Source organism: Salvelinus fontinalis, unplaced genomic scaffold (assembly GCF_029448725.1).
Source record: "Salvelinus fontinalis isolate EN_2023a unplaced genomic scaffold, ASM2944872v1 scaffold_0425, whole genome shotgun sequence".
NCBI lineage: Eukaryota > Metazoa > Chordata > Actinopteri > Salmoniformes > Salmonidae > Salvelinus > Salvelinus fontinalis.
Window position 1 is genome coordinate 81014 of NW_026600634.1, and position 26193 is coordinate 107206.

Here is a 26193-nt window from a genome sequence, read left to right on the forward strand (position 1 = left end):
CTGTGTTCTTGGGGACCTTCAATGCTGCAGACATTTTTTGGTACCCTTCCCCAGATCTGTGCCTCGACACAATCCTGTCTCGGAGCTCTACGAGCAATTCCTTTGACCTCATTGCTTGGTTTTTGCACTGACATGCACTGTCAACTGTGGGACCTTATATAGACAGGTGTGTGCCTTTCCAAATCATGTCCAATCAATTACATTTTTTACAGGTGGAGAAACATCTCAAAGATGATCAATGGAAACAAGATGCAAATTAGTTCAATTTCGAGTCTCATAGCAAAGGGTCTGAATACTTATGTAAATAAGGTATATATTTTTTGTATTCTACCACCTTTTTCTCCCCAATTTTCGATCTTGTGTCATCGCTGCAAATCCCCAACGGGCTTGGGAGAGGCGAAGGTCGAGTCATGCGCCCTGGAAACATGACCCGCCAAGCCGCGCTTCTTAACACCCGCCCGTTTAACCCGGAAGCCAGCTGCACCAATGTGTCGAAAGTCTGACGGCCGAAGTCAGCTTGCAGGCGCCTGGGATCAAACCCCAGGCTGTAGTGCCTTAGACTGCTGTGCCACTCGGGAGGACCACTGTTTTTATTTTTCATTCATTTGCAAAAATTTCTAAAAAACATTATTGGCTATTGTGATGTCATTTTGGGGTATTGTGATGTCATTATGGGGTATTGTGATGTCATTATGGGGTATTGTGTGTAGATTGATGAGGAAAATGTTTTATTTCATCCATTTTGGAATAAGGCTGGAATTTAACAAAATGTGGAAAAAGGGAAGGGGTCTGAATACTTTCCGAATGCACTGTGCATACATATTTCTATTCAGGACTCTTGACAGCTCATTAACTTTTGGATGATGTGTGTATTGTTATCGTGTTGCTAGATATTACTGCACTGCTGCATTTCACCTGCGATAACATCTGCAAATCAGCGTACGTGACCCATAAACTTTGATTTGATTTACTACATACTATGAAGTTCACAGGGGTTGAAACATTGACATAGCAGAGGATTGGGAAGTGATGGAAAGTGAATGATCTGCCTCCCAGAAGCGCCACACACAGACCTGTGAAAATCAATAACTCCTTTGGGAGTAAGTCAATAGGATTTCCAGTTTAGGATGTCTAGACCGACCCAGCGGGAATACTGTCTACAGATTGTAACACCAGGTCAAATGTGAGTTAGCAAAAAAAAAAGGTTTTGGGTAAATTTTCGATACAGTTGTCTGTCATTATGACATGCGACACTTTGGGGTGGAAACCCACCTGTCTCAACCAATGAGAGAAGACTTGAAATAGACAAGAGGACGTACACATTGTTCCATTACTTCATGGAGAAAAACAAATATTTGATACCAAAGAAACGTGGTTAACTCACATTGTCTGGTGTTGGAATCTGTAGCTAAGAATCTCTGCTTTTGTTCCTGTTCTTTCATTCAGAGTAGTTGAGTTGAGCTCCATTAAGTTCTCTGAACACATAGTGTTACAACTACATCATAATGAATTGTCTACTTCTTAAATTACTTTGTATAAATTCTGATATGAAAGGGTGATTAAGCAATCGATGTAAAAAAACAAACATTTACATTTTATTTAACTAGACAAGTTGGTTAAGAACAAATTCTTATTTACAATGACGGCCTACCCCGGCCAAACCCTCCACTTACCCCGGCCAAACCCTCCACTTACCCCGGCCAAACCCTCCACTTACCCCGGTCAAACCCTCCACTTACCCCGGCCAAACCCTCCACTTACCCCGGTCAAACCCTCCACTTACCCCGGCCAAACCCTCCACTTACCCGGACGACGCTAAGCCAATTGACGTCACCCTATGGGACGATCACAGCCGGTTGTGATAAGGCCCGGGTTCGAACCAAGGTCTGTAGTGACGCCTCTAGCACTGCGATGCAGTGCCTTAGACCGCTGCACACCTCAGGATGTGATGTCGCATTTGCATAACAGCATATCTGTTCTGTCAGCTTATTATGACCTCATAATGTGAATCAAAGATTTTTACAGCCATTCCTTTCCGATGGGAACAAATTAGTCATAGTGGGCGGAACAAGCAAGCAGGGAGCAGATCCAAGCTAGCTCTATCCTATTGGTGCATTCTAACATTATTTGCATATTTCCGTTAGGGGACGCCTACGCTCCTAAACAACAACAAAATGTACAACTTTGGCAAAGGGTAAAATCAACAAAAATGTGTCCACTCTGTTCGTAACAAATTCTAGTTTTGGGAACAGAAAACTGTATTGAGATAAAAAAATTATTCATAGATGAGAAAATGTGCATTATCTCGGCCAAAATTAATCGCCCTCGATCTTCTCCACTGCCGTCCACTGGGCTTCCTCTCATCACCATATTTGACCCAACCGGATGCTTCACATCCGGTAAAATATCTGGCTCATTGTTCTATCTGTGTTCAGAATATTTTATTGATTTGCCTGAAATATCCTGCTGCTCTAGCGTGCCCTCTGGCGGTAGGTCGGTGCATGGGCTTCATTACAGGTCACATGCAGAGAAACAGCAGCAGCGTCGATTTTCCGAAGATTCCCGATTCGGAGCTCGACTTGCCGGAAGATCCGGGTACTGGGCTTCCACCTCAACATAACAGCAATGGCGGAGGCAGCAGCTTCAGCGGCTCCAGCAATAACAGGAGCCTGGACCAAACACGTCACCTGCAGGTAGGACAAGACCCGGGGATCAATTTAGCACAACTATGTTGATGCTGTCCATGGGTTGTAACCAAAACGCCGGGGTTTGGCCGTTTGTTAAGCGACTTACAACGCCGTCTTTTGTGCTCCGGTAGCAAGCCCAGCTGTGTTTGTTGTGATACAGGCAGCGGATGGTAAACGGATTCGTCCTGCAGTTGAGCCATTAGCTAGAGACCTATTTCCCAGACGATTCAAAGTAAAGACCGTAACATCCGCAATGGCAACACAAAAGGAAAACGCATGGAGAACCAGCGGCAAACAGACACTGAATTCATAGAATTAAAATCATAAAATTGTTAAATATGGTTGTGTAATATTCATCAGCTAAACACTGAAATGATTCCGTGGGGGGTTGTAATATGGTTGGACATTTCGCAGAGCTCTCGTTCCTCGACCAAAGCTTAAATGCGGTAGAGACAACCAGCTAACTAGCTAGAAATATATAAACCAGTGAGTGTTTACTTTGTTAGCTAATGTTAGCTAGTTAATTACACTCTGAAATGGGTCATAAACGTCAATGCCAGTTTTGTAATATTGCTACATTGTTTACTAGCTATACACTTGTCTTTTGAATTCCGCTGGATATTAGTTGTAGCTTCACCAATGGAGTATTGAGTCAAAGCAATATTTTTATCATTAGGTCCTATTTGTCGCAAGTGATAGAAAATAAAATGTTGCTAACAGGAAGCATTGTTGCTAGCCTTCATGTTCCCACAGTAACGTTAACGTTTAACAACGGGCGTCATTGTTTGGTTCAAAAGCTAAATTCAGGCTGTTTGTTTGAACACCGCTGTAATCGACGTGTAATAACTTTAGCAGACATTTTCATTTTGTCTTTCCATTTCGCAGGTATTTCAACAGAGCAGATTTCAAATCATCTGTGTGACTTTTGTCTTTTGGTTATTCGCAGGTATTTCATGCACGGGCTTTGCAAAGAAGGCATCAACTGTCGATATTCCCATGATCTCAACACCAGCCAACCAGCCGCAGCTATGATTTGCAAGTTCTTTCAGAAAGGAAACTGTGTGTTTGGCGACCGGTGCAGGTAAAGTTTATTTAATGTTTAATATGTGCTTTGTAGGTGGTGGGCCGTAGCGAGCTGCCTTGTAGGTGGTGGGCCATAGCAAGCTGCCTTGTAGGTGGTGGGCCATAGCAAGCTGCCTTGTAGGTGGTGGGCCATAGCAAGCTGCCTTGTAGGTGGTGGGCCATGGCAGGCTGCCTTGTAGGTGGTGGGCCATGGCAGGCTGCCTTGTAGGTGGTGGGCCATGGCAAGCTGCCTTGTAGGTGGTGGGCCGTAGCGAGCTGCCTTGTAGGTGGTGGGCCATAGCGAGCTGCCTTGTAGGTGGTGGGCCATAGCGAGCTGCCTTGTAGGTGGTGGGCCATAGCGAGCTGCCTTGTAGGTGGTGGGCCATAGCGAGCTGCCTTGTAGGTGGTGGGCCATAGCGAGCTGCCTTGTAGGTGGTGGGCATAGCAAGCTATCTGCTTTAGTTTGTGAGATAATAGAACTCTGCCAAGTCGTGCTGAGCGATTTGGTGCTATTTGAGGTCGGTTCAGATATTTACATTAAATACAGTATGAAATAATGGCGTTACAATTACTTTAGAGCTTTTTAATGGAAATTCCAAAGCCCAAAATAGTGAACATTCAATTGCCAAAACATTAAAAACAGTCCATTGTCTCTAAGTTCCACATTGGGTAGACAACAATGAAATTATAAATATTAAAAATTTGTATATTACTTGGGTTTAATTTGGTGACTAATTTTTCATTCCTTAAAGTAGCCTAATCATCTCATCTCTGTTCAGGCAGTAGCAGCCAGCCAGGCCTTCTAACTTCATGTCCTGCCCATACTGTACTGTCTTCAGTCATCCTATTTAGCTAGCCTGCCTATGTATAGCTGCAGAGCTGTCTGACAATCATTTTACTACTTCTTCATAGTAGATGAGGTATACTTTCACAAACTGTCTCTGTCTCTCTTGTCGTTGTGTAAGTTTCTCTCTCATGTGGTCTGAGTGTATCTCACCCAACGTAGCAGGTGTAAAAAGTGTATCCGTCCAAAGATCTGTAAGCAATGATGAGATGCTCATGTCTCCGACCCTAACAATGGCAGTCATTGTCCCAAAGGCAGGAAGGCAGGTGACAAGCTTAGGTCCAAAATAAGCCCATAGAAAGTCATTGTGCTTATTTTTGCCAAGAGTAAAACCTCTCGCTTCGCCTCTTCTTCTCTGATCACTTTTTGAGCCAGGAAAAAAAAAAATTCGCAATGAATTATGGTCATTGTAGGTCATTACCGTGTTTCTGCGCTGAACTAGGTTGAATATTTGCTAATGGAAACTACCACTTCCAGCATCCTACATAATTCCGAAAATGATTTCTCAGATTTCTCTCAAATTATTTGATTTCTCTCTAGAGAAACTGTTGGGCTCACAAACACCAGAACGAAATGGAATTCAAGTAATTGAATCAATGTCGGTCAATTAGTAAAAAAAAAAAAAATACATGTTATGTTGGTTAACCACTCAGCACTACTGTGGAGGGAGGAGCTTGTTTTTACATTTTGTGTATACTTATTCTGAACACATTTCTGTTTACCAAAGTCAATTCTTGCAAATTTATTTCAAAGTTCTCAAGTTCGCTAGCTGGACAGGCAAACGCCGCGGAGTACTAAACTGTAAACCAATCAGAACTTGTGTACTATCCATGGTACTACGTCTGCCAATCACGTAATCCGTACTTAAGGTAGTACAGCTGGAGACCGCTCGCGAGACCACCGTCTGACAAACTGCTATCAGGTAAATATTTTTTTTATTATTTGTAATCTATTTAGTTATAGGAATGTGATGCCATTTATGCAAGCTGTAAAATGGCTCCCAACTTAGATTGCAGCAATGGGGTAACAGTACAGAGTCGATGGGTAATGATAACTTGACTATATACACAGGGGGGGGGGTGGTAACAGTACATAGTCAATGGGTAATGATAACTTGACGATATACACACAGGGTAACAGTACAGAGTCAATGGGTAATGATAACTTGACGATATACACACAGGGTAACAGTACAGAGTCAATGGGTAATGATAACTTGACGATATACACACAAGGGGTAACAGTACAGAGTCAATGGGTAATGATAACTTGACGATATACACACAGGGTAACAGTACATAGTCAATGGGTAATGATAACTTGACGATATACACACAGGGTAACAGTACAGAGTCAATGGGTAATGATAACTTGACGATATACACACAGGGTAACAGTACAGAGTCAATGGGTAATGATAACTTGACGATATACACACAAGGGGTAACAGTACAGAGTCAATGGGTAATGATAACTTGACGATATACACACAGGGTAACAGTACATAGTCAATGGGTAATGATAACTTGACGATATACACACAGGGTAACAGTACAGAGTCAATGGGTAATGATAACTTGACGATATACACACAAGGGGTAACAGTACAGAGTCAATGGGTAATGATAACTTGACGATATACACACAGGGTAACAGTACATAGTCAATGGGTAATGATAACTTGACGATATACACACAGGGTAACAGTACATAGTCAATGGGTAATGATAACTTGACGATATACACACAGGGTAACAGTACAGAGTCAATGGGTAATGATAACTTGACGATATACACACAGGGTAACAGTACAGAGTCAATGGGTAATGATAACTTGACGATATACACACAAGGGGTAACAGTACAGAGTCAATGGGTAATGATAACTTGACGATATACACACAGGGTAACAGTACATAGTCAATGGGTAATGATAACTTGACGATATACACACAGGGTAACAGTACAGAGTCAATGGGTAATGATAACTTGACGATATACACACAGGGTAACAGTACATAGTCAATGGGTAATGATAACTTGACGATATACACACAGGGTAACAGTACATAGTCAATGGGTAATGATAACTTGACGATATACACACAGGGTAACAGTACAGAGTCAATGGGTAATGATAACTTGACGATATACACACAGGGTAACAGTACAGAGTCAATGGGTAATGATAACTTGACGATATACACACAAGGGGTAACAGTACAGAGTCAATGGGTAATGATAACTTGACGATATACACACAGGGTAACAGTACATAGTCAATGGGTAATGATAACTTGACGATATACACACAGGGTAACAGTACAGAGTCAATGGGTAATGATAACTTGACGATATACACACAGGGTAACAGTACAGAGTCAATGGGTAATGATAACTTGACTATATACACACAGGGTAACAGTACATAGTCAATGGGTAATGATAACTTGACTATATACACACAGGGTAACAGTACAGAGTCAATGGGTAATGATAACTTGACTATATACACGGGGGGGTAACAGTACAGAGTCAATGGGTAATGATAACTTGACTATATACACACAAGGGGTAACAGTACAGAGTCAATGGGTAATGATAACTTGACTATATACACACAAGGGGTAACAGTACAGAGTCGATGTGCAGGGGTACGATGTAATTGAGGTAGATATGTACATATAGGTAGGGGTAAAGTGACTGAACAGGATGGATAATAAACAGTAGCAGCAGTGTATTTGAGTGAGTGTGGGGGGGGGGTTGTGCGAACATGGTCAGTGCAGATCGTCCGGCTACTTGGTTAAATATTTAAAGCTGCAATAAGTCACCTTTTGGGCGACCCAACCCAAATTCACATAGAAATGTGTGTTATAGATCTGTCATTCTCATTGGAAGCGACTCTAAAGTGGTAGAGCTGTTCTATGTGCGATATTTCTATGCTTCCCGTTTAATTTTTTTTTCCGCTTTCGGTTTTGTACACTAGCTTCGAATAGCTGAAAAATATATATTTGATAATGGAAAATATATTTCAGTTGGTACAACGATTCTCTACACTATGTTTGCTTGTTTTGTCACAAACTGAAATTAAGTGAATTATTAGAATTTTTGTAACCAGGAAGTGACTGCGCAATGTCTGCATAGTGCATCTTAAACTAACTATTTATCAGTCTTATGGCTTGGGGGTAGAAGCTGTTCAGGGTCCTGTTTCAAAACTTGCTGTATCGGTACCGATTTGGGTGGCTGAGTCTTTGACAACTTTTAGGACCTTCCTCTGACATCTCCTGGTATCGTGGCCCTGGATGGCAGGGAGCCCTGCACCAGTGATGTACTGGGCCGTACGCACTACCCTCTGTAGCGCCTTGCGATCGGATGCCAAGAATGATAAAGACCATTCGTGTAGCATTCTGCATATTTCAACTGCACTCAAACAGATATCTTATTTCAGTCGTTGGGAGCTAACTTTAGTTAACACACTGACGGCTCATCAAAGGCTGTGTTTACATCTTAGATGCAGGCCATTGGCTGCAGAATACAGTATGTTTAGTATTGACAGAGACAGCAGTAGGATACAGTATGTTTTTAGTATTGACGGAGACAGCAGTAGGATACAGTATGTTTCGTTTTGATTGAGACAGCAGTAGGATACAGTAGGTTTCGTTTTGATTGAGACAGCAGTAGGATACAGTAGGGTTAGTTTTGACGGAGACAGCAGTAGGATACAGTATGTTTAGTATTGACGGAGACAGCAGTAGGATACAGTATGTTTAGTATTGACTGAGACAGCAGTAGGATACAGTATGTTTAGTATTGACAGACAGCAGTAGGATACAGTAGGTTTAGTATTGACTGAGACAGCAGTAGGATACAGTATGTTTAGTATTGACGGAGACAGCAGTAGGATACAGTATGTTTATAGTATTGACGGAGACAGCAGTAGGATACAGTATGTTTTTAGTATTGACGGAGACAGCAGTAGGATACAGTATGTTTAGTATTGACGGAGACAGCAGTAGGATACAGTATGTTTAGTATTGACTGAGACAGCAGTAGGATACAGTATGTTTAGTATTGACGGAGACAGCAGTAGGATACAGTATGTTTAGTATTGACTGAGACAGCAGTAGGATACAGTATGTTTAGTTTTGACTGAGACAGCAGTAGGATACAGTGTGTTTAGTTTTGACTGAGACAGCAGTAGGATACAGTATGTTTAGTATTGACGGAGACAGCAGTAGGATACAGTATGTTTAGTATTGACTGAGACAGCAGTAGGATACAGTATGTTTAGTTTTGACTGAGACAGCAGTAGGATACAGTGTGTTTAGTTTTGACTGAGACAGCAGTAGGATACAGTGTGTGTTTAGTATTGACTGAGACAGCAGTAGGATACAGTATGTTTTTAGTATTGACTGAGACAGCAGTAGGATACAGTATGTTTAGTGTTGACTGAGACAGCAGTAGGATACAGTAGGTTTAGTATTGACTGAGACAGCAGTAGGATACAGTATGTTTAGTGCAGTCAGTGACTGGTTAGTCAGCTTTGCTTCTGAAAACAGAAGGCTATAATAGTGGAATGCTTTTCCAGAGAATCATCCGACACCTAAGAACGCAACGCCACGAAACGCCACAGCGATTTCCTAATGTCAACATGTTGTTCACGTTGCTTACACGCACCCATACCGGGGATCAACCAGGCTAGAGGTCATTAAGGGCCCTAGCAATGGGACAACATCTGCCGTCATATCAGCCTATATTGCCCCGATGGAGACATGGATTACCCAGAGAACACTGCGCCTCCCAGCTGCTGTTTCTTCATCTACGTTTTCTCTCGTAGTCTGAGAGCTTCTGGATGTCGCGGTGGTGGACTACTCCTTTCTCCGAAGTGGAGATTTTTTTCTTCGCTCTCTCTCTCACCTGTCCATCTCCTCATTTAAATTCCATGCAGTCAGTCACTTGTCCACTCAAGCTTAACATTATCTATCACCTACCAAAGGGGTGTCCCATGAAGCAAATATAGATTAGAAACTGACTGTTAGAACTGTTAAATCTCCATGGATTGATGAGGAACTGAAAACTGTATGGTTGAAAGAGATGGGGCTAAAGGAAGTGGCTAATAAGTCTGGCTACACATCTGACTGGCTGACTTCCTGCACATTGAGAAATGATGTGACTAAACTCAACACAAAGAAGAAGAAACGGTGTTATGAAGCCAAGATCAATGACATAAAGAATGATGGGAAAACACTTAGAACTACTTTAAATGAAATGATGAGCAGAATGACCAATTAAACTCCATCTTTCATCCAATCAGATGGCTTAATTCATCACAAAACCATTTGATGTTACCAATTATTTTAATTATTTTTTTAATTGGAAAAGTGGGGAAATTTAGGCAGGAAATGTCCCTCGACAAACAGTGAACAATTCATGCAAAAGAAAACTTATAATGAAATAAAAGCATAATGAAATAAAAGCTCTAGTTTTGTCTAATCTTGGTTATTGTCCAGTCGTGTGGTCCAGTGCTGCAAGGTAACACCTAGTTAAGCTGCAGCTGGCTCAGAACAGAGTGGCACGTTTTGCTCTTCATTGTAAACAGAGGGCTGATTTTAAATACGATGCCCATCTCTCTTGGCTAAGAGTTGAGGAGAGACTGATGACATCACTTCTTATTTTAATAAGTAACATTCATTTGTTGAAAATCCCAAATAGTTTGCATAGTCAACTTGCACACAGCTCTGACACATACACTTATGCCACCAGGGGTCTTTTCACAGTCCCCAAATCCAGAACAAATTCAAGGAAACGTGCAGTGTTATATAGAGCCCTTATTGCATGTAACTTCCTTCCATCTCATATTGCTCAAATAAACAGCAAATCTGGTTTAAAAAACGGATAAAGCAACACCTTGCAGCACAACGCCTCTCCCCTATTTGACCTAGATAGTTTGTGTGTATGCATTGATATCTAGGCTACGTGTGCCTTTTTAAAAAAATGTTTATGTAGTTCTGTCCTTGAGCTGTTCTTGTCTAATGATGATCTGTATCACGTTTCATGTGGAGCCCAGGAAGAGTAGCTGCTGCTTTTGCAACAGCTAATGGGGATCCTAATAAAATACAAAGCTCTTATTTTCCTTCACCGTTCGATATGAAGACATGCAAAAAGTGTTACATTGCATGACGTTTTAAAATGCGTTCTGTCATTACTAAACGTGTGATGATATATATTTTAACCTGCCCCAGAGCAGGTTATTTCTGAAGAATTTGATGCCATGGAAACGTACTTGGCTAAAAGTACAGCCACTTCCGTATGACAGGTTATCACGAGTTGAACTGAGTTACCTCCCTAAACTCCTAAAACCTGCTTCGTAGGATACCTCTCTGGTGCTCTTGGAGAGTTCCTCAATGAGCTTGACATCTTAATGAGCTCATTTCCCAACGACGGCTCACCACTCATCGTACTTGGCAACTTCAACCTCCCGACAGCTGACTTCATTTCTCTCCCCCCTCTTTCTTTCCAGTCCTTTCCTCTTTGACGTCACCCTTTACCAGTCACCTCCCACTCACAAGGCCGGACAATATGCTTGACTTCATCTTCACTAGAGGGTGATCGCCTACTGATCTCACTGCACCCCCCCCCCCCCCCCCCATATGTCTGATCACTACTTTGTCTCCTTTTGTCTCCATCTCTCCTCCAGCCACTACCCATTCAATCCCAACCCATATGGTCATGCAACGTCGCATTCTTCGCCCTCTCTCTCTAACCACTACTCTCTCCTCTTCTCGTGGTTGTCCCACCTAGCTATCTGGAGATGAATGTACTGACTATGACTGTGATATGTGGTTGTCCCACACAGCTATCTGAAGATGAATGTACTGACTATGACTGTGAGATGTGGTTGTCTCACCTAGCTATCTGAAGATGAATGTACTGACTACGACTGTGATATGTGGTTGTCCCACCTAGCTATCTGGAGATGAATGTACTGACTATGACTGTGATATGTGGTTGTCCCACCTAGCTATCTGGAGATGAATGTACTGACTGTGATATGTGGTTGTCCCACCTAGCTATCTGGAGATGAATGTACTGAATGTGATATGTGGTTGTCCCACCTAGCTATCTGAAGATGAATGTACTGAATGTGATATGTGGTTGTCCCACCTAGCTATCTGAAGATGAATGTACTGACTATGACTGTGATATGTGGTTGTCCCACCTAGCTATCTGTAGATGAATGTACTGACTATGACTGTGATATGTGGTTGTCCCACCTAGCTATCTGAAGATGAATGTACTGACTATGACTGTAATATGTGGTTGTCCCACCTAGCTATCTGAAGATGAATGTACTGACTATGACTGTAATATGTGGTTGTCCCACCTAGCTATCTGGAGATGAATGTACTGACTATGACTGTGATATGTGGTTGTCTCACCTAGCTATCTGAAGATGAATGTACTGACTATGACTGAGATATGTGGTTGTCTCACCTAGCTATCTGTAGATGAATGTACTGACTGTGATATGTGGTTGTCCCACCTAGCTATCTGAAGATGAATGTACTGACTATGACTGTGATATGTGGTTGTCCCACCTAGTTATCTGGAGATGAATGTACTGACTATGACTGTGATATGTGGTTGTCCCACCTAGCTATCTGTAGATGAATGTACTGACTGTGATATGTGGTTGTCCCACCTAGCTATCTGAAGATGAATGTACTGACTATGACTGTGATATGTGGTTGTCCCACCTAGCTATCTGGAGATGAATGTACTGACTATGACTGAGATGTGGTTGTCCCACCTAGCTATCTGTAGATGAATGTACTGACTATGACTGTGATATGTAGTTGTCCCACCTAGCTATCTGGAGATGAATGTACTGACTATGATATGTGGTTGTCCCACCTAGCTATCTGGATATGAATGTACTGACTATGACTGTGATATGTGGTTGTCCCACCTAGCTATCTGGAGATGAATGTACTGACTATGACTTTGATATGTGGTTGTCCCACCTAGCTATCTGAAGATGAATGTACTGACTGTGACTGTGATATGAGGTTGTCCCACCTAGCTATCTGGAGATGAATGTACTGACTGTGATATGAGGTTGTCCCACCTAGCTATCTGGAGATGAATGTACTGACTATGACTGTGATATGTGGTTGTCCCACCTAGCTATCTGAAGATGAATGTACTGACTATGACTGTAATATGTGGTTGTCCCACCTAGCTATCTGGAGATGAATGTCCTGACTATGACTGTGATATGTGGTTGTCTCACCTAGCTATCTGAAGATGAATGTACTGACTATGACTGAGATATGTGGTTGTCTCACCTAGCTATCTGGAGATGAATGTACTGACTATGACTGTAATATGTGGTTGTCCCACCTAGCTATCTGGAGATGAATGTCCTGACTATGACTGTGATATGTGGTTGTCTCACCTAGCTATCTGAAGATGAATGTACTGACTATGACTGAGATATGTGGTTGTCCCACCTAGCTATCTGAAGATGAATGTACTGACTATGACTGTGATATGTGGTTGTCTCACCTAGCTATCTGGAGATGAATGTACTGACTGTGATATGTGGTTGTCCCACCTAGCTATCTGAAGATGAATGTACTGACTATGACTGTGATATGTGGTTGTCCCACCTAGCTATCTGTAGATGAATGTACTGACTATGACTGAGATATGTGGTTGTCCCACCTAGCTATCTGTAGATGAATGTACTGACTATGACTGTGATATGTGGTTGTGTCACCTAGCTATCTGTAGATGAATGTACTGACTATGTGACTGTGATATGTGGTTGTCCCACCTAGCTATCTGGAGATGAATGTACTGACTATGACTGAGATATGTGGTTGTCCCACCTAGCTATCTGTAGATGAATGTACTGACTATGACTGTGATATGTGGTTGTCCCACCTAGCTATCTGGAGATGAATGTACTGACTGTGACTGTGATATGTGGTTGTGTCACCTAGCTATCTGGAGATGAATGTACTGACTATGACTGTGATATGTGGTTGTCCCACCTAGCTATCTGGAGATGAATGTACTGACTATGACTGTGATATGTGGTTGTGTCACCTAGCTATCTGTAGATGAATGTACTGACTGTGATATGTGGTTGTCCCACCTAGCTATCTGGAGATGAATGTACTGACTATGACTGTGATATGTGGTAGTCCCACCTAGCTATCTGGAGATGAATGTACTGACTGTGATATGTGGTTGTCCCACCTAGCTATCTGTAGATGAATGTACTGACTGTGATATGTGGTTGTCCCACCTAGCTATCTGTAGATGAATGTACTGACTATGACTGTGATATGTGGTTGTCCCACCTAGCTATCTGGAGATGAATGTACTGACTATGACTGTGATATGTGGTTGTCCCACCTAGCTATCTGGAGATGAATGTACTGACTGTGATATGTGGTTGTCCCACCTAGCTATCTGAAGATGAATGTACTGACTATGACTGTGATATGTGGTTGTCCCACCTAGCTATCTGAAGATGAATGTACTGACTATGACTGTGATATGTGGTTGTCCCACCTAGCTATCTGGAGATGAATGTACTGACTATGACTGTGATATGTGGTTGTCCCACCTAGCTATCTGGAGATGAATGTACTGACTATGACTGTGATATGTGGTTGTCCCACCTAGCTATCTGAAGATGAATGTACTGACTATGACTGTGATATGTGGTTGTCCCACCTAGCTATCTGGAGATGAATGTACTGACTATGACTGTGATATGTGGTTGTCCCACCTAGCTATCTGGAGATGAATGTACTGACTATGACTGTGATATGTGGTTGTCCCACCTAGCTATCTGAAGATGAATGTACTGACTATGACTGTGATATGTGGTTGTCCCACCTAGCTATCTGGAGATGAATGTACTGACTATGACTGTGATATGTGGTTGTCCCACCTAGCTATCTGTAGATGAATGTACTGACTATGACTGTGATATGTAGTTGTCCCACCTAGCTATCTGGAGATGAATGTACTGACTGTGATATGTGGTTGTCCCACCTAGCTATCTGTAGATGAATGTACTGACTATGACTGTGATATGTGGTTGTCCCACCTAGCTATCTGGAGATGAATGTACTGACTGACTGTGATATGTGGTTGTCCCACCTAGCTATCTGAAGATGAATGTACTGACTGTGACTGTGATATGAGGTTGTCCCACCTAGCTATCTGGAGATGAATGTACTGAGTGTGATAGGTGGTTGTCCCACCTAGCTATCTGGAGATGAATGTACTGACTGTGATATGTGTTTGTCCCACCTAGCTATCTGGAGATGAATGTACTGACTGTGATATGTGTTTGTCCCACCTAGCTATCTGGAGATGAATGTACTGACTATGATATGTGGTTGTCCCACCTAGCTATCTGGAGATGAATGTACTGACTATGATATGTGGTTGTCCCACCTAGCTATCTGTAGATGAATGTACTGACTATGACTGTGATATGTGGTTGTCTCACCTAGCTATCTGTAGATGAATGTACTGACTATGACTGTGATATGTGGTTGTCCCACCTAGCTATCTGTAGATGAATGTACTGACTATGACTGTGATATGTGGTTGTCTCACCTAGCTATCTGGAGATGAATGTACTGACTGTGATATGTGGTTGTCCCACCTAGCTATCTGGAGATGAATGTACTGACTATGACTGTGATATGTGGTTGTCCCACCTAGCTATCTGTAGATGAATGTACTGACTATGACTGAGATATGTGGTTGTCCCACCTAGCTATCTGGAGATGAATGTACTGACTATGCCTGTGATATGTGGTTGTCCCACCTAGCTATCTGTAGATGAATGTACTGACTGTGATATGTGGTTGTCCCACCTAGCTATCTGGAGATGAATGTACTGACTATGACTGAGATATGTGGTTGTCCCACCTAGCTATCTGGAGATGAATGTACTGACTATGACTATGATATGTGGTTGTCCCACCTAACTATCTGGAGATGAATGTACTGACTATGACTGTGATATGTGGTTGTCCCACCTAGCTATCTGTAGATGAATGTACTGACTGATATGTGGTTGTCTCACCTAGCTATCTGGAGATGAATGTACTGACTATGATATGTGGTTGTCCCACCTAGCTATCTGGAGATGAATGTACTGACTATGACTGTGATATGTGGTTGTCCCACCTAGCTATCTGGAGATGAATGTACTGACTGTGATATGTGGTTGTCCCACCTAGCTATCTGAAGATGAATATACTGACTATGACTGTGATATGTGGTTGTCCCACCTAGCTATCTGGAGATGAATGTACTGACTATGACTGTGATACGTGGTTGTCCCACCTAGCTATCTGGAGATGAATGTACTGACTATGACTGTGATATGTGGTTGTCCCACCTAGCTATCTGTAGATGAATGTACTGACTATGATATGTGGTTGTCCCACCTAGCTATCTGGAGATGAATGTACTGACTATGACTGTGATATGTGGTTGTCCCACCTAGCTATCTGGAGATGAATGTACTGATTGGAAGTCGCTCTGTATAAGAGCATCTGCTAAATGACTGAAATGTAAAACATTAGCCTGGTCCCAGATGTTTGTGCTGTCTTGCCAACTCGTATGGTTTGTCGTTACAATGAGCGTTGGGAGTGGGCAAGATTGTCCAAACCGACCAGGCTAGCTAGGTCAACATGCCAATTACCCAACAACTCAAAAACACTCCATCAAATCAAACACCCGTATGTACATTGTGTTCTGAGAAAGTCAGACTGCCCTACAATGTCTCTTACTGTGTAAATAATCTCGGGTTGCAATTTCTATGCTGTGATGTTGTTGTTACTCCTAGGAATGTTTTCCCAAGCAAGGCCTTTTCATGGTGTTATCTGTTTTTAAAAACAAAATGGCAGGCTGGGAAATGAGATTGAGACTGAAATGTTGACACTATGTTGTGGGAAGGAAAAGTGCGGGTCGCCCTGAAATGGCACACTTGAGAGAGTATTTTAATTTGTGCCGAGTTGAGAGACTCACTTGAGTATGTATTGTTATGTGACGTGAGAGTTGTATGGGCTTAACGGGTACTCGTGAACATTTTTAAATGGACTACTATCTGCGTTTTTTAAAACAGTAGGCTAAATCAATGACTAAATGACTTAAATGTAAATATCCAGGAGCCACGATGCAGGCCCTGCCGTCAGCGTGGGAGTCCGAGCCTACGTCACAATCCTAACACATCTCACTGCACTAAATCAATGATATCCAGGAGCCACAATGCAGGCCCTGCCGTCAGCGTGGGAGTCCTAGCCTACGTCACAATCCTAACACATCTCACTGCACTAAATCCAATGATATCCAGGAGCCACAATGCAGGCCCTGCCGTCAGCGTGGGAGTCCGAGCCTACGTCACAATCCTAACACATCTCACTGCACTAAATCAATGATATCCAGGAGCCACAATGCAGGCCCTGCCGTCAGCGTGGGAGTCCTAGCCTACGTCACAATCCTAACACATCTCACTGCACTAAATCAATGATATCCAGGAGCCACAATGCAGGCCCTGCCGTCAGCGTGGGAGTCCTAGCCTACGTCACAATCCTAACACATCTCACTGCACTAAATCAATGATATCCAGGAGCCACAATGCAGGCCCTGCCGTCAGCGTGGGAGTCCGAGCCTACGTCACAATCCTAACACATCTCACTGCACTAAATCCAATGATATCCAGGAGCCACAATGCAGGCCCTGCCGTCAGCGTGGGAGTCCTAGCCTACGTCACAATCCTAACACATCTCACTGCACTAGTTCCCACCACAGTTGTTTTATAGACAGAACATGAGTTCAACCAGTTCATTCAGACAGCGTCTCTCCTATTTGTCTGCTTTTAGCAGCATCCCCGTAGTTACCATCCCATAGCTACCATCCCATAGCTACCATCCCATAGCTACCATCCCATAGCTACCATCCCATAGCTACCATCCCATAGCTACCATCCCATAGCTACCATCCCATAGCTACCATCCCATAGCTACCATCCCATAGCTACCATCCCATAGCTACCATCACATAGCTACCATCACATAGCTACCATCCAATAGCTACCATCCCATAGCTACCATCCCATAGTTACCGCTGCTAGCATGCTCCCAGGTCAACTGTCTGTTTTTAGAGAACGTCTGTGTCCCAAAAGGCTCCCTTTTCCCTATTTAGTGCACTACTTTTGACCAGGGCCCTGATCAAATGTAGTGCACTATATCAGGAATAAGGGTGCAATTTGGAATGCACACGATTAGCTTTTGTTAGCCGTCTAGCCTAGATGTATGGTAATAACAAGGATTTACATAGTCCGTCCGTAGGAAGACATACATCTAGGCTAATTGACCTGTTGTTATGTAACTAGACCTAAAGGGAATGTGTTTTGTTTAGCTGTCTGGGTGGATATGGTAATATCTTCTACTTTTCCATACAGACTATTTATTTGACTACTAGCCTGCCCACTGAGAGGACTGGAACATGTGTAGCATTGTGCTGCTGCTGCTGTTGGAGGAATGTTCCTTTACATACCATCAGTCAGTCCATATGATGGTGATGTATCAGCCCTCCATTATTCCATAGGAGGGGTGGAGGAGGAGGATGAGGAGGGAGGAAGAAGAGGGGTGGAGGAAGGAAGATTCCTCCATCAGTCCATATGATGGTGATGTATCAGCCCTCATTATTCCATAGGAGGGGTGGAAGAAGAGGGGGGTTGGAGGAGGGAGGAAGAAGAGGGGTGGAATAAGGAAGATTCCTCCATCAGTCCATATGATGGAGATGTATCAGCCCTCATTATTCCATAGGGGGGCTAGAGGAGGAGGATGGGGGGGCTAGAGGAGGAAGAATAGGGGGGCTAGAGGGGGGAGAATGGGGGGGCTAGAGGAGGAAGAATGGGGGGGCTAGAGGAGGAAGAATAGGGGGGCTAGAGGAGGAAGAAGAGGGGGGCTAGAGGAGGAAGAAGAGGGGGGCTAGAGGAGGAAGAATAGGGGGGCTAGAGGAGGAAGAATAGGGGGGCTGGAGGAGGAAGAATAGGGGGGCTGGAGGAGGAAGAAGAGGGGGGCTGGAGGAGGAAGAAGAGGGGGGCTGGAGGAGGAAGAAGAGGGGGGCTGGAGGAGGAAGAAGAGGGGGGCTGGAGGAGGAAGAAGAGGGGGGCTGGAGGAGGAAGAAGAGGGGGGCTGGAGGAGGAAGAAGAGGGGGGCTGGAGGAGGAAGAAGAGGGGGCTGGAGGAGGAGCGAGGGTGTTAGACAGGAGGGGCAGCTAGAGAATGGGCTCCTCTCTGGGGGTCTTTATTGTAGATGAACTACCGGGTCCTGGAGCTGTTGTGGAGTTCTCTCTGGGTCCCAAATGGCACCTTATTCTTTATATAGTGCACTACTATAGACCAGGGCCCTATTCCCTATATAGTGCACTACTTTAGACCAGAGCCCTATTCCCTATATAGTATACTACTTTAGAACAGGGCCCATTGGTCTGATCAAAAGTACTGCTCTATAAAGGGAACCGGGTGCCAATTGGGATGCAGCCCCAGGGCAGGATGGAGAGCACTGCAGCCTGCATGGCAATTGCATAAGTGTCTCTTTGCTGTTCTCTTTGTCTGCCCTCCTCCCCTTGCTGTTCTCTTTGTCTGCCCTCCTCCCGGGTTGGTTCGTGTTATTCCATGGCTCTTCCGTCATTTTACTCATGCGTTCCTCATCCCCCTCTCCTGTCTCTCTATCCGTCCCCCTGGTCCTTGCTCCCCCCCTCAGCACCTCTTGTTTGCCCAATGCTTGAATTTGTCTGTAAGGCCAGGGTGGCTAGCAGCTGTAGTCTAAACCGAGGTCCAGTCCCCAGAGGTCTTCAGCTGTAGTCTAAACCGAGGCCCATCCCCAGAGGTCTTCAGCTGTAGTCTAAACCGAGGCCCAGTCCCCAGAGGTCTTCAGCTGTAGTCTAAACCGAGGCCCAGTCCCCAGAGGTCTTCAGCTGTAGTCTAAACCGAGGCCCAGTCCCCAGAGGTCTTCAGCTGTAGTCTAAACCGAGGCCCAGTCCCCAGAGGTATTCAGCTGTAGTCTAAACCGAGGCCCAGTCCCCAGAGGTATTCAGCTGTAGTCTAAACCGAGGCCCAGTCCAGAGTTATTCAGCTGTAGTCTAAACCGAGGCCCAGTCCCCAGAGGTATTCAGCTGTAGTCTAATCCCAGTCCAGAGGTCAGAGTTCATTACTCGATAAGACGTGCTGTAAAAGTCATCCTACAGAAATGCCTTAAATCTGTTAAATGAATTATGCTTTGCTATTCATGTTGCCAGCTTGACACTTCCTTCATAGCAGTGGTCTGTACACTTTGTTTTTAATGTTGACAGCTGAAAAGAAACATGTTATGTAAACGTTATAGTCTACACAGATGAGTATATAGAATCCCATCTGAGTAGTATAGTGTGTAGACTAGGACTACACTACTCAGTTGGGATTACATATACATATGTGTAGACTGTTATTATTTATAGGGGACAAGGCACATGAATCAATATTACAATAATATAAGATCCATGTAAGTGTGCCGGGGTTAGCCAAAAGCTAATTAGCATCCGTAGTCCCTGGGCAGGTTAGGGCCTCTTTACACAGGCACTATACACATACTGACTAAAACAATACAGCATATCATTACCGTGCTTTTACACCTGCATTGCTTGCTGTTTGGGGGTTTTAGGCTGGGGGTTTCTGTACAGCACTTTGAGACATCAGCTGATGTTAAGAAGGGCTTTATAAATACATTTGATTTGACATCCAATAATATATCATTCTAACGACAACAACAGTGGTCTTACGTATGAGGAACCACCGTACTCGTGTGTACAGGTTTGGAAAGATTTGAGCTATGTTTTCAATATAACTAATACAATAATCAATGCAGCTTCTCAAGTCCATGGGCATCGCATTCCAGTATATTGTAGCTCTAACAGAGAAGGCCGATTTTTACTGTGTCAAAAAGGGACAACGCAATCCCCTCTAGTTACTGCCCTTGTTATACTGAAGGGGCTTTCCCTGAGCATGATATGCCGGCATAGTGGTGGAGGGGCAATACCATGCAGGTTCTTAAAGAGGCTTTCATCTAATCTACAAACTGCTTAAAGCTATCCAGACTTAAATCAATTATGTTTGTAAATCTTAGGACAATGGGGGTTAACTGTTTGGTTTGTTATCAAAAATCTTGTTTGTTTTTGTAGAGTGATACAGATGGTTTCAGAATAGTAGCTCCTGCTTGTGACCAGCGTGTGAGGCATTATCTCTGACGTGAGGCATTATCTCTGATGTGAGAAGATCACAGCAGACCTCCAGAGGAAGGAAAGGCCTTTTTTATAAAACCTAAAGTTGGATAATACAAACTTAACCGTGTTCACCACCACCTTCACATGTTTCTTACATGTCAAGTTGGAGTCCAAAATGACACAAAGAGACCCGACGTTAGACACCAACTTTCAGAGACCCGACGTTAGACACCAACTTTCAGAGACCCGACGTTAGACACCAACTTTCAGAGACCCGACGTTAGACACCAACTTTCAGAGACCCGACGTTAGACACCAACTTTCAGAGACCCGACGTTAGACACCAACTTTCAGAGACCCGACGTTAGACACCAACTTTCAGAGACCCGACGTTAGACACCAACTTTCAGAGACCCGACGTTAGACACCAACTTTCAGAGACCCGTCGTTAGACACCAACTTTCAGAGACCCGACGTTAGACACCAACTTTCAGAGACCCGACGTTAGACACCAACTTTCAGAGACCCGACGTTAGACACCAACTTTCAGAGACCCGACGTTAGACACCAACTTTCAGAGACCCGACGTTAGACACCAACTTTCAGAGACCCGACGTTAGACACCAACTTTCAGAGACCCGACGTTAGACACCAACTTTCAGAGACCCGACGTTAGACACCAACTTTCAGATTCTCCCCATTTAACAAGAACAGCTGGTTGGGAAGAATCAATGGATTTCTAAGAGAAGTCCGATCTTGTCGATTTTATTAAAATGGCGGTAAGAATTAGTCATCCGTTTTTAGAAACACGTACCGTAGCTTTAGTTAACTTGTTAACAACTAGTCTTGTTGTTTTGAGTGTACATATAGTCTGCATACGTCTGCATGTTAACTTGTGGGAGATCATTTTATATAGATGGTAAACAGAAGGGGGCCTAATATTGACCCTTGTGGGACCCCAATGTTATAACCACCCAACGTAGTAGTATAGGGGCGGCAGGTAGCCTAGTGGTTAGAGTGGTGATCTAGTAACCGAAAGGTTGCTAGATCGAATCCCCGAGCTGACAAGGTAAAAATCTGTCCTTCTGCCCCTGGTAGGCCGTCATTGTAAATAAGAATTTGTTCTTAACTGACTTGCCTAGTTAAAGGTTAAATAAAAATATAGATATCAGTAGTGAAAGGTTTTGAGGGAGTGACGGTGAAGCTTTGTCTTCAATTAAAAGTTGGTTGCAAGATGAGTTCAGTTCCCTGCAAGAAAATTCCTTGAGGACTGGATGACATTATTTAGATAGCCTAGATAAACCTTGTCATTGAATCGTTTACATTATTCTTTCTCTGCCTCCTCTGACCGGTCTCTCTTGCTCTCTGACCCCCCCTCCCACCCCCTTCTCCCTCCCTCCCACCCCCTTCTCCCTCCCTCCCACCCTCTTCTCCCTCCCTCCCACCCCCTTCTCCCTCCCTCCCACCCCCTTCTCCCTCCCTCTCTCTCCCCTTCTCCCTCTCTCTCCCCTTCTCCCCACCCCCTTCTCCCCACCCCCTTCTCCCTCCCTCTCTCTCCCCTTCTCCCTCCCTCTCTCTCCCTCCAGGTTTGAACACTCTAAAGAAGACATGCCTGGGCCCAAGCCGTCGCTGCCGTCCTCTGCCTCCGCCTGTGCCCTTCTCACTCCTACGTCCCTCACCGCCAGCGCCCCGGCCCCCGTTCCCAGTGGATCAGCGGGTGGTGAGTCAGCGGACGGCCCAGAGAACCCTCATGGATCCGGGGCAGGGGACTGGGTTATGGCTGCAGAGTTTGTACCAGGCCAGCCGTACTATTGTGGAAGGGGTGAGTGTGTCTAGGAAGCTTGTGATTGAGCCTACTTGTACATAAATACACAATGATTATTATAATTGAAAGTTAAAGTGCCTTAAAAACATGTAACACGCACCGATAGCGAGGTGCAGCCTGTCTGGTCCAGTCATTCAACGCGGTGGTCTTTACCATGTTGTGACTATCACACTGGCTGGTCCTCATTCAGGCTGCTAAATCTCCTCTCCACCCTGTCACACTGACTGGTCCTCATTCAGGCCCCAGGCTGCTAAATCTCCTCTCCACCCTGTCACACTGGCTGGTCCTCATTCAGGCTGCTAAATCTCCTCTCCACCCTGTCACACTGACTGGTCCTCATTCAGGCTGCTAAATCTCCTCTCCATCCTGTCACACTGACTGGTCCTCATTCAGGCTGCTAAATCTCCTCTCCACCCTGTCACACTGGCTGGTCCTCATTCAGGCTGCTAAATCTCCTCTCCACCCTGTCACACTGGCTGGTCCTCATTCAGGCTGCTAAATCTCCTCTCCACCCTGTCACACTGGCTGGTCCTCATTCAGGCTGCTAAATCTCCTCTCCACCCTGTCACACTGACTGGTCGTCATTCAGGCTGCTAAATCTCCTCTCCACCCTGTCACACTGACTGGTCCTCATTCAGGCTGCTATATCTCCTCTCCACCCTGTCACACTGGCTGGTCCTCGTTCAGGCCCCAGGCTGCTATATCTCCTCTCCACCCTGTCACACTGGCTGGTCCTCATTCAGGCTGCTAAATCTCCTCTCCACCCTGTCACACTGACTGGTCGTCATTCAGGCCCCAGGCTGCTAAATCTCCTCTCCACCCTGTCACACTGGCTGGTCCTCATTCAGGCCCCAGGCTGCTAAATCTCCTCTCCACCCTGTCACACTGGCTGGTCCTCATTCAGGCTGCTAAATCTCCTCTCCACCCTGTCACACTGGCTGGTCCTCATTCAGGCTGCTAAATCTCCTCTCCACCCTGTCGCACTGGCTGGTCCTCATTCAGGCTGCTAAATCTCCTCTCCACCCTGTCACACTGGCTGGTCCTCATTCAGGCTGCTAAATCTCCTCTCCACCCTGTCACACTGGCTGGTCCTCATTCAGGCCCCAGGCTGCTAAATCTCCTCTCCACCCTGTCACACTGGCTGGTCCTCATTCAGACTGCTAAATCTCCTCTCCACCCTGTCACACTGGCTGGTCCTCATTCAGGCCCCAGGCTGCTAAATCTCCTCTCCACCCTGTCACACTGGCTGGTCCTCATTCAGGCTGCTAAATCTCCTCTCCACCCTGTCACACTGACTGGTCCTCATTCAGACTGCTAAATCTCCTCTCCACCCTGTCACACTGACTGGTCCTCATTCAGGCTGCTAAATCTCCTCTCCACCCTGTCACACTGGCTGGTCCTCATTCAGGCTGCTAAATCTCCTCTCCACCCTGTCACACTGGCTGGTCCTCGTTCAGGCCCCAGGCTGCTAAATCTCCTCTCCATCCTGTCACACTGACTGGTCCTCATTCAGGCTGCTATATCTCCTCTCCACCCTGTCACACTGGCTGGTCCTCATTCAGGCTGCTAAATCTCCTCTCCACCCTGTCACACTGACTGGTCCTCATTCAGGCTGCTAAATCTCCTCTCCACCCTGTCACACTGACTGGTCGTCATTCAGGCTGCTAAATCTCCTCTCCACCCTGTCACACTGACTGGTCCTCATTCAGGCTGCTAAATCTCCTCTCCACCCTGTCACACTGGCTGGTCCTCGTTCAGGCCCCAGGCTGCTAAATCTCCTCTCCACCCTGTCACACTGACTGGTCCTCATTCAGGCTGCTAAATCTCTCCACCCTGTCACACTGACTGGTCGTCATTCAGGCCCCAGGCTGCTAAATCTCCTCTCCACCCTGTCACACTGACTGGTCCTCATTCAGGCTGCTAAATCTCCTCTCCACCCTGTCACACTGGCTGGTCCTCATTCAGGCTGCTAAATCTTCTCTCCTTCCTTGTCACACTGGCTGGTCCTCATTCAGGCCCCAGGCTGCTAAATCTCCTCTCCACCCTGTCACACTGGCTGGTCCTCATTCAGGCTGCTAAATCTCCTCTCCACCCTGTCACACTGGCTGGTCCTCATTCAGGCTGCTAAATCTCCTCTCCACCCTGTCACACTGGCTGGTCCTCATTCAGGCTGCTAAATCTCCTCTCCACCCTGTCACACTGGCTGGTCCTCATTCAGGCCCCAGGCTGCTAAATCTCCTCTCCACCCTGTCACACTGACTGGTCCTCATTCAGACTGCTAAATCTCCTCGCCACCCTGTCACACTGACTGGTCCTCATTCAGGCTGCTAAATCTCCTCTCCACCCTGTCACACTGGCTGGTCCTCATTCAGGCTGCTAAATCTCCTCTCCACCCTGTCACACTGACTGGTCCTCATTCAGACTGCTAAATCTCCTCGCCACCCTGTCACACTGACTGGTCCTCATTCAGGCTGCTAAATCTCCTCTCCACCCTGTCACACTGGCTGGTCCTCATTTAGGCTGCTAAATCTCCTCTCCACCCTGTCACACTGACTGGTCCTCATTCAGGCTGCTAAATCTCCTCTCCACCCTGTCACACTGGCTGGTCCTCATTCAGGCCCCAGGCTGCTAAATCTCCTCTCCACCCTGTCACACTGGCTGGTCCTCATTCAGGCTGCTACATCTCCTCTCCACCCTGTCACACTGGCTGGTCCTCATTCAGGCTGCTAAATCTCCTCTCCACCCTGTCACACTGACTGGTCCTCATTCAGGCTGCTAAATCTCCTCTCCACCCTGTCACACTGACTGGTCCTCATTCAGGCTGCTAAATCTCCTCTCCACCCTGTCACACTGACTGGTCCTCATTCAGGCTGCTAAATCTCCTCTCCACCCTGTCACACTGACTGGTCCTCATTCAGGCCCCAGGCTGCTAAATCTCCTCTCCACCCTGTCACACTGACTGGTCCTCATTCAGGCTGCTAAATCTCCTCTCCACCCTGTCACACTGGCTGGTCCTCATTCAGGCTGCTAAATCTCCTCTCCACCCTGTCACACTGGCTGGTCCTCATTCAGGCTGCTAAATCTCCTCTCCACCCTGTCACACTGGCTGGTCCTCATTCAGGCTGCTAAATCTCCTCTCCACCCTGTCACACTGACTGGTCCTCATTCAGGCCCCAGGCTGCTAAATCTCCTCTCCACCCTGTCACACTGACTGGTCCTCATTCAGGCCCCAGGCTGCTAAATCTCCTCTCCATCCTGTCACACTGGCTGGTCCTCATTCAGGCCCCAGGCTGCTAAATCTCCTCTCCACCCTGTCACACTGGCTGGTCCTCATTCAGGCTGCTAAATCTCCTCTCCACCCTGTCACACTGGCTGGTCCTCATTCAGGCTGCTAAATCTCCTCTCCACCCTGTCACACTGGCTGGTCCTCATTCAGGCTGCTAAATCTCCTCTCCACCCTGTCA

At 45.3% G+C, this 26193-nt stretch overlaps 1 protein-coding gene across 2 annotated transcripts in view; it reads left to right on the top strand.

Moving 5' to 3' along the window:
• Positions 1-2179: 2179 nt before the first annotated feature.
• Positions 2180-26193, top strand: part of LOC129846004 (probable E3 ubiquitin-protein ligase makorin-1) — a 76200-nt gene continuing 52186 nt past the window's right edge. For both annotated transcript variants that reach the window (XM_055913995.1, XM_055913997.1), the window contains exons 1-3: positions 2180-2693; positions 3634-3768; positions 22491-22726. In XM_055913995.1, the coding sequence (XP_055769970.1) occupies positions 2626-2693; positions 3634-3768; positions 22491-22726 (439 nt within the window). In that variant the 5' untranslated portion in view covers positions 2180-2625. The remainder of the gene's footprint in view (positions 2694-3633; positions 3769-22490; positions 22727-26193) is intronic.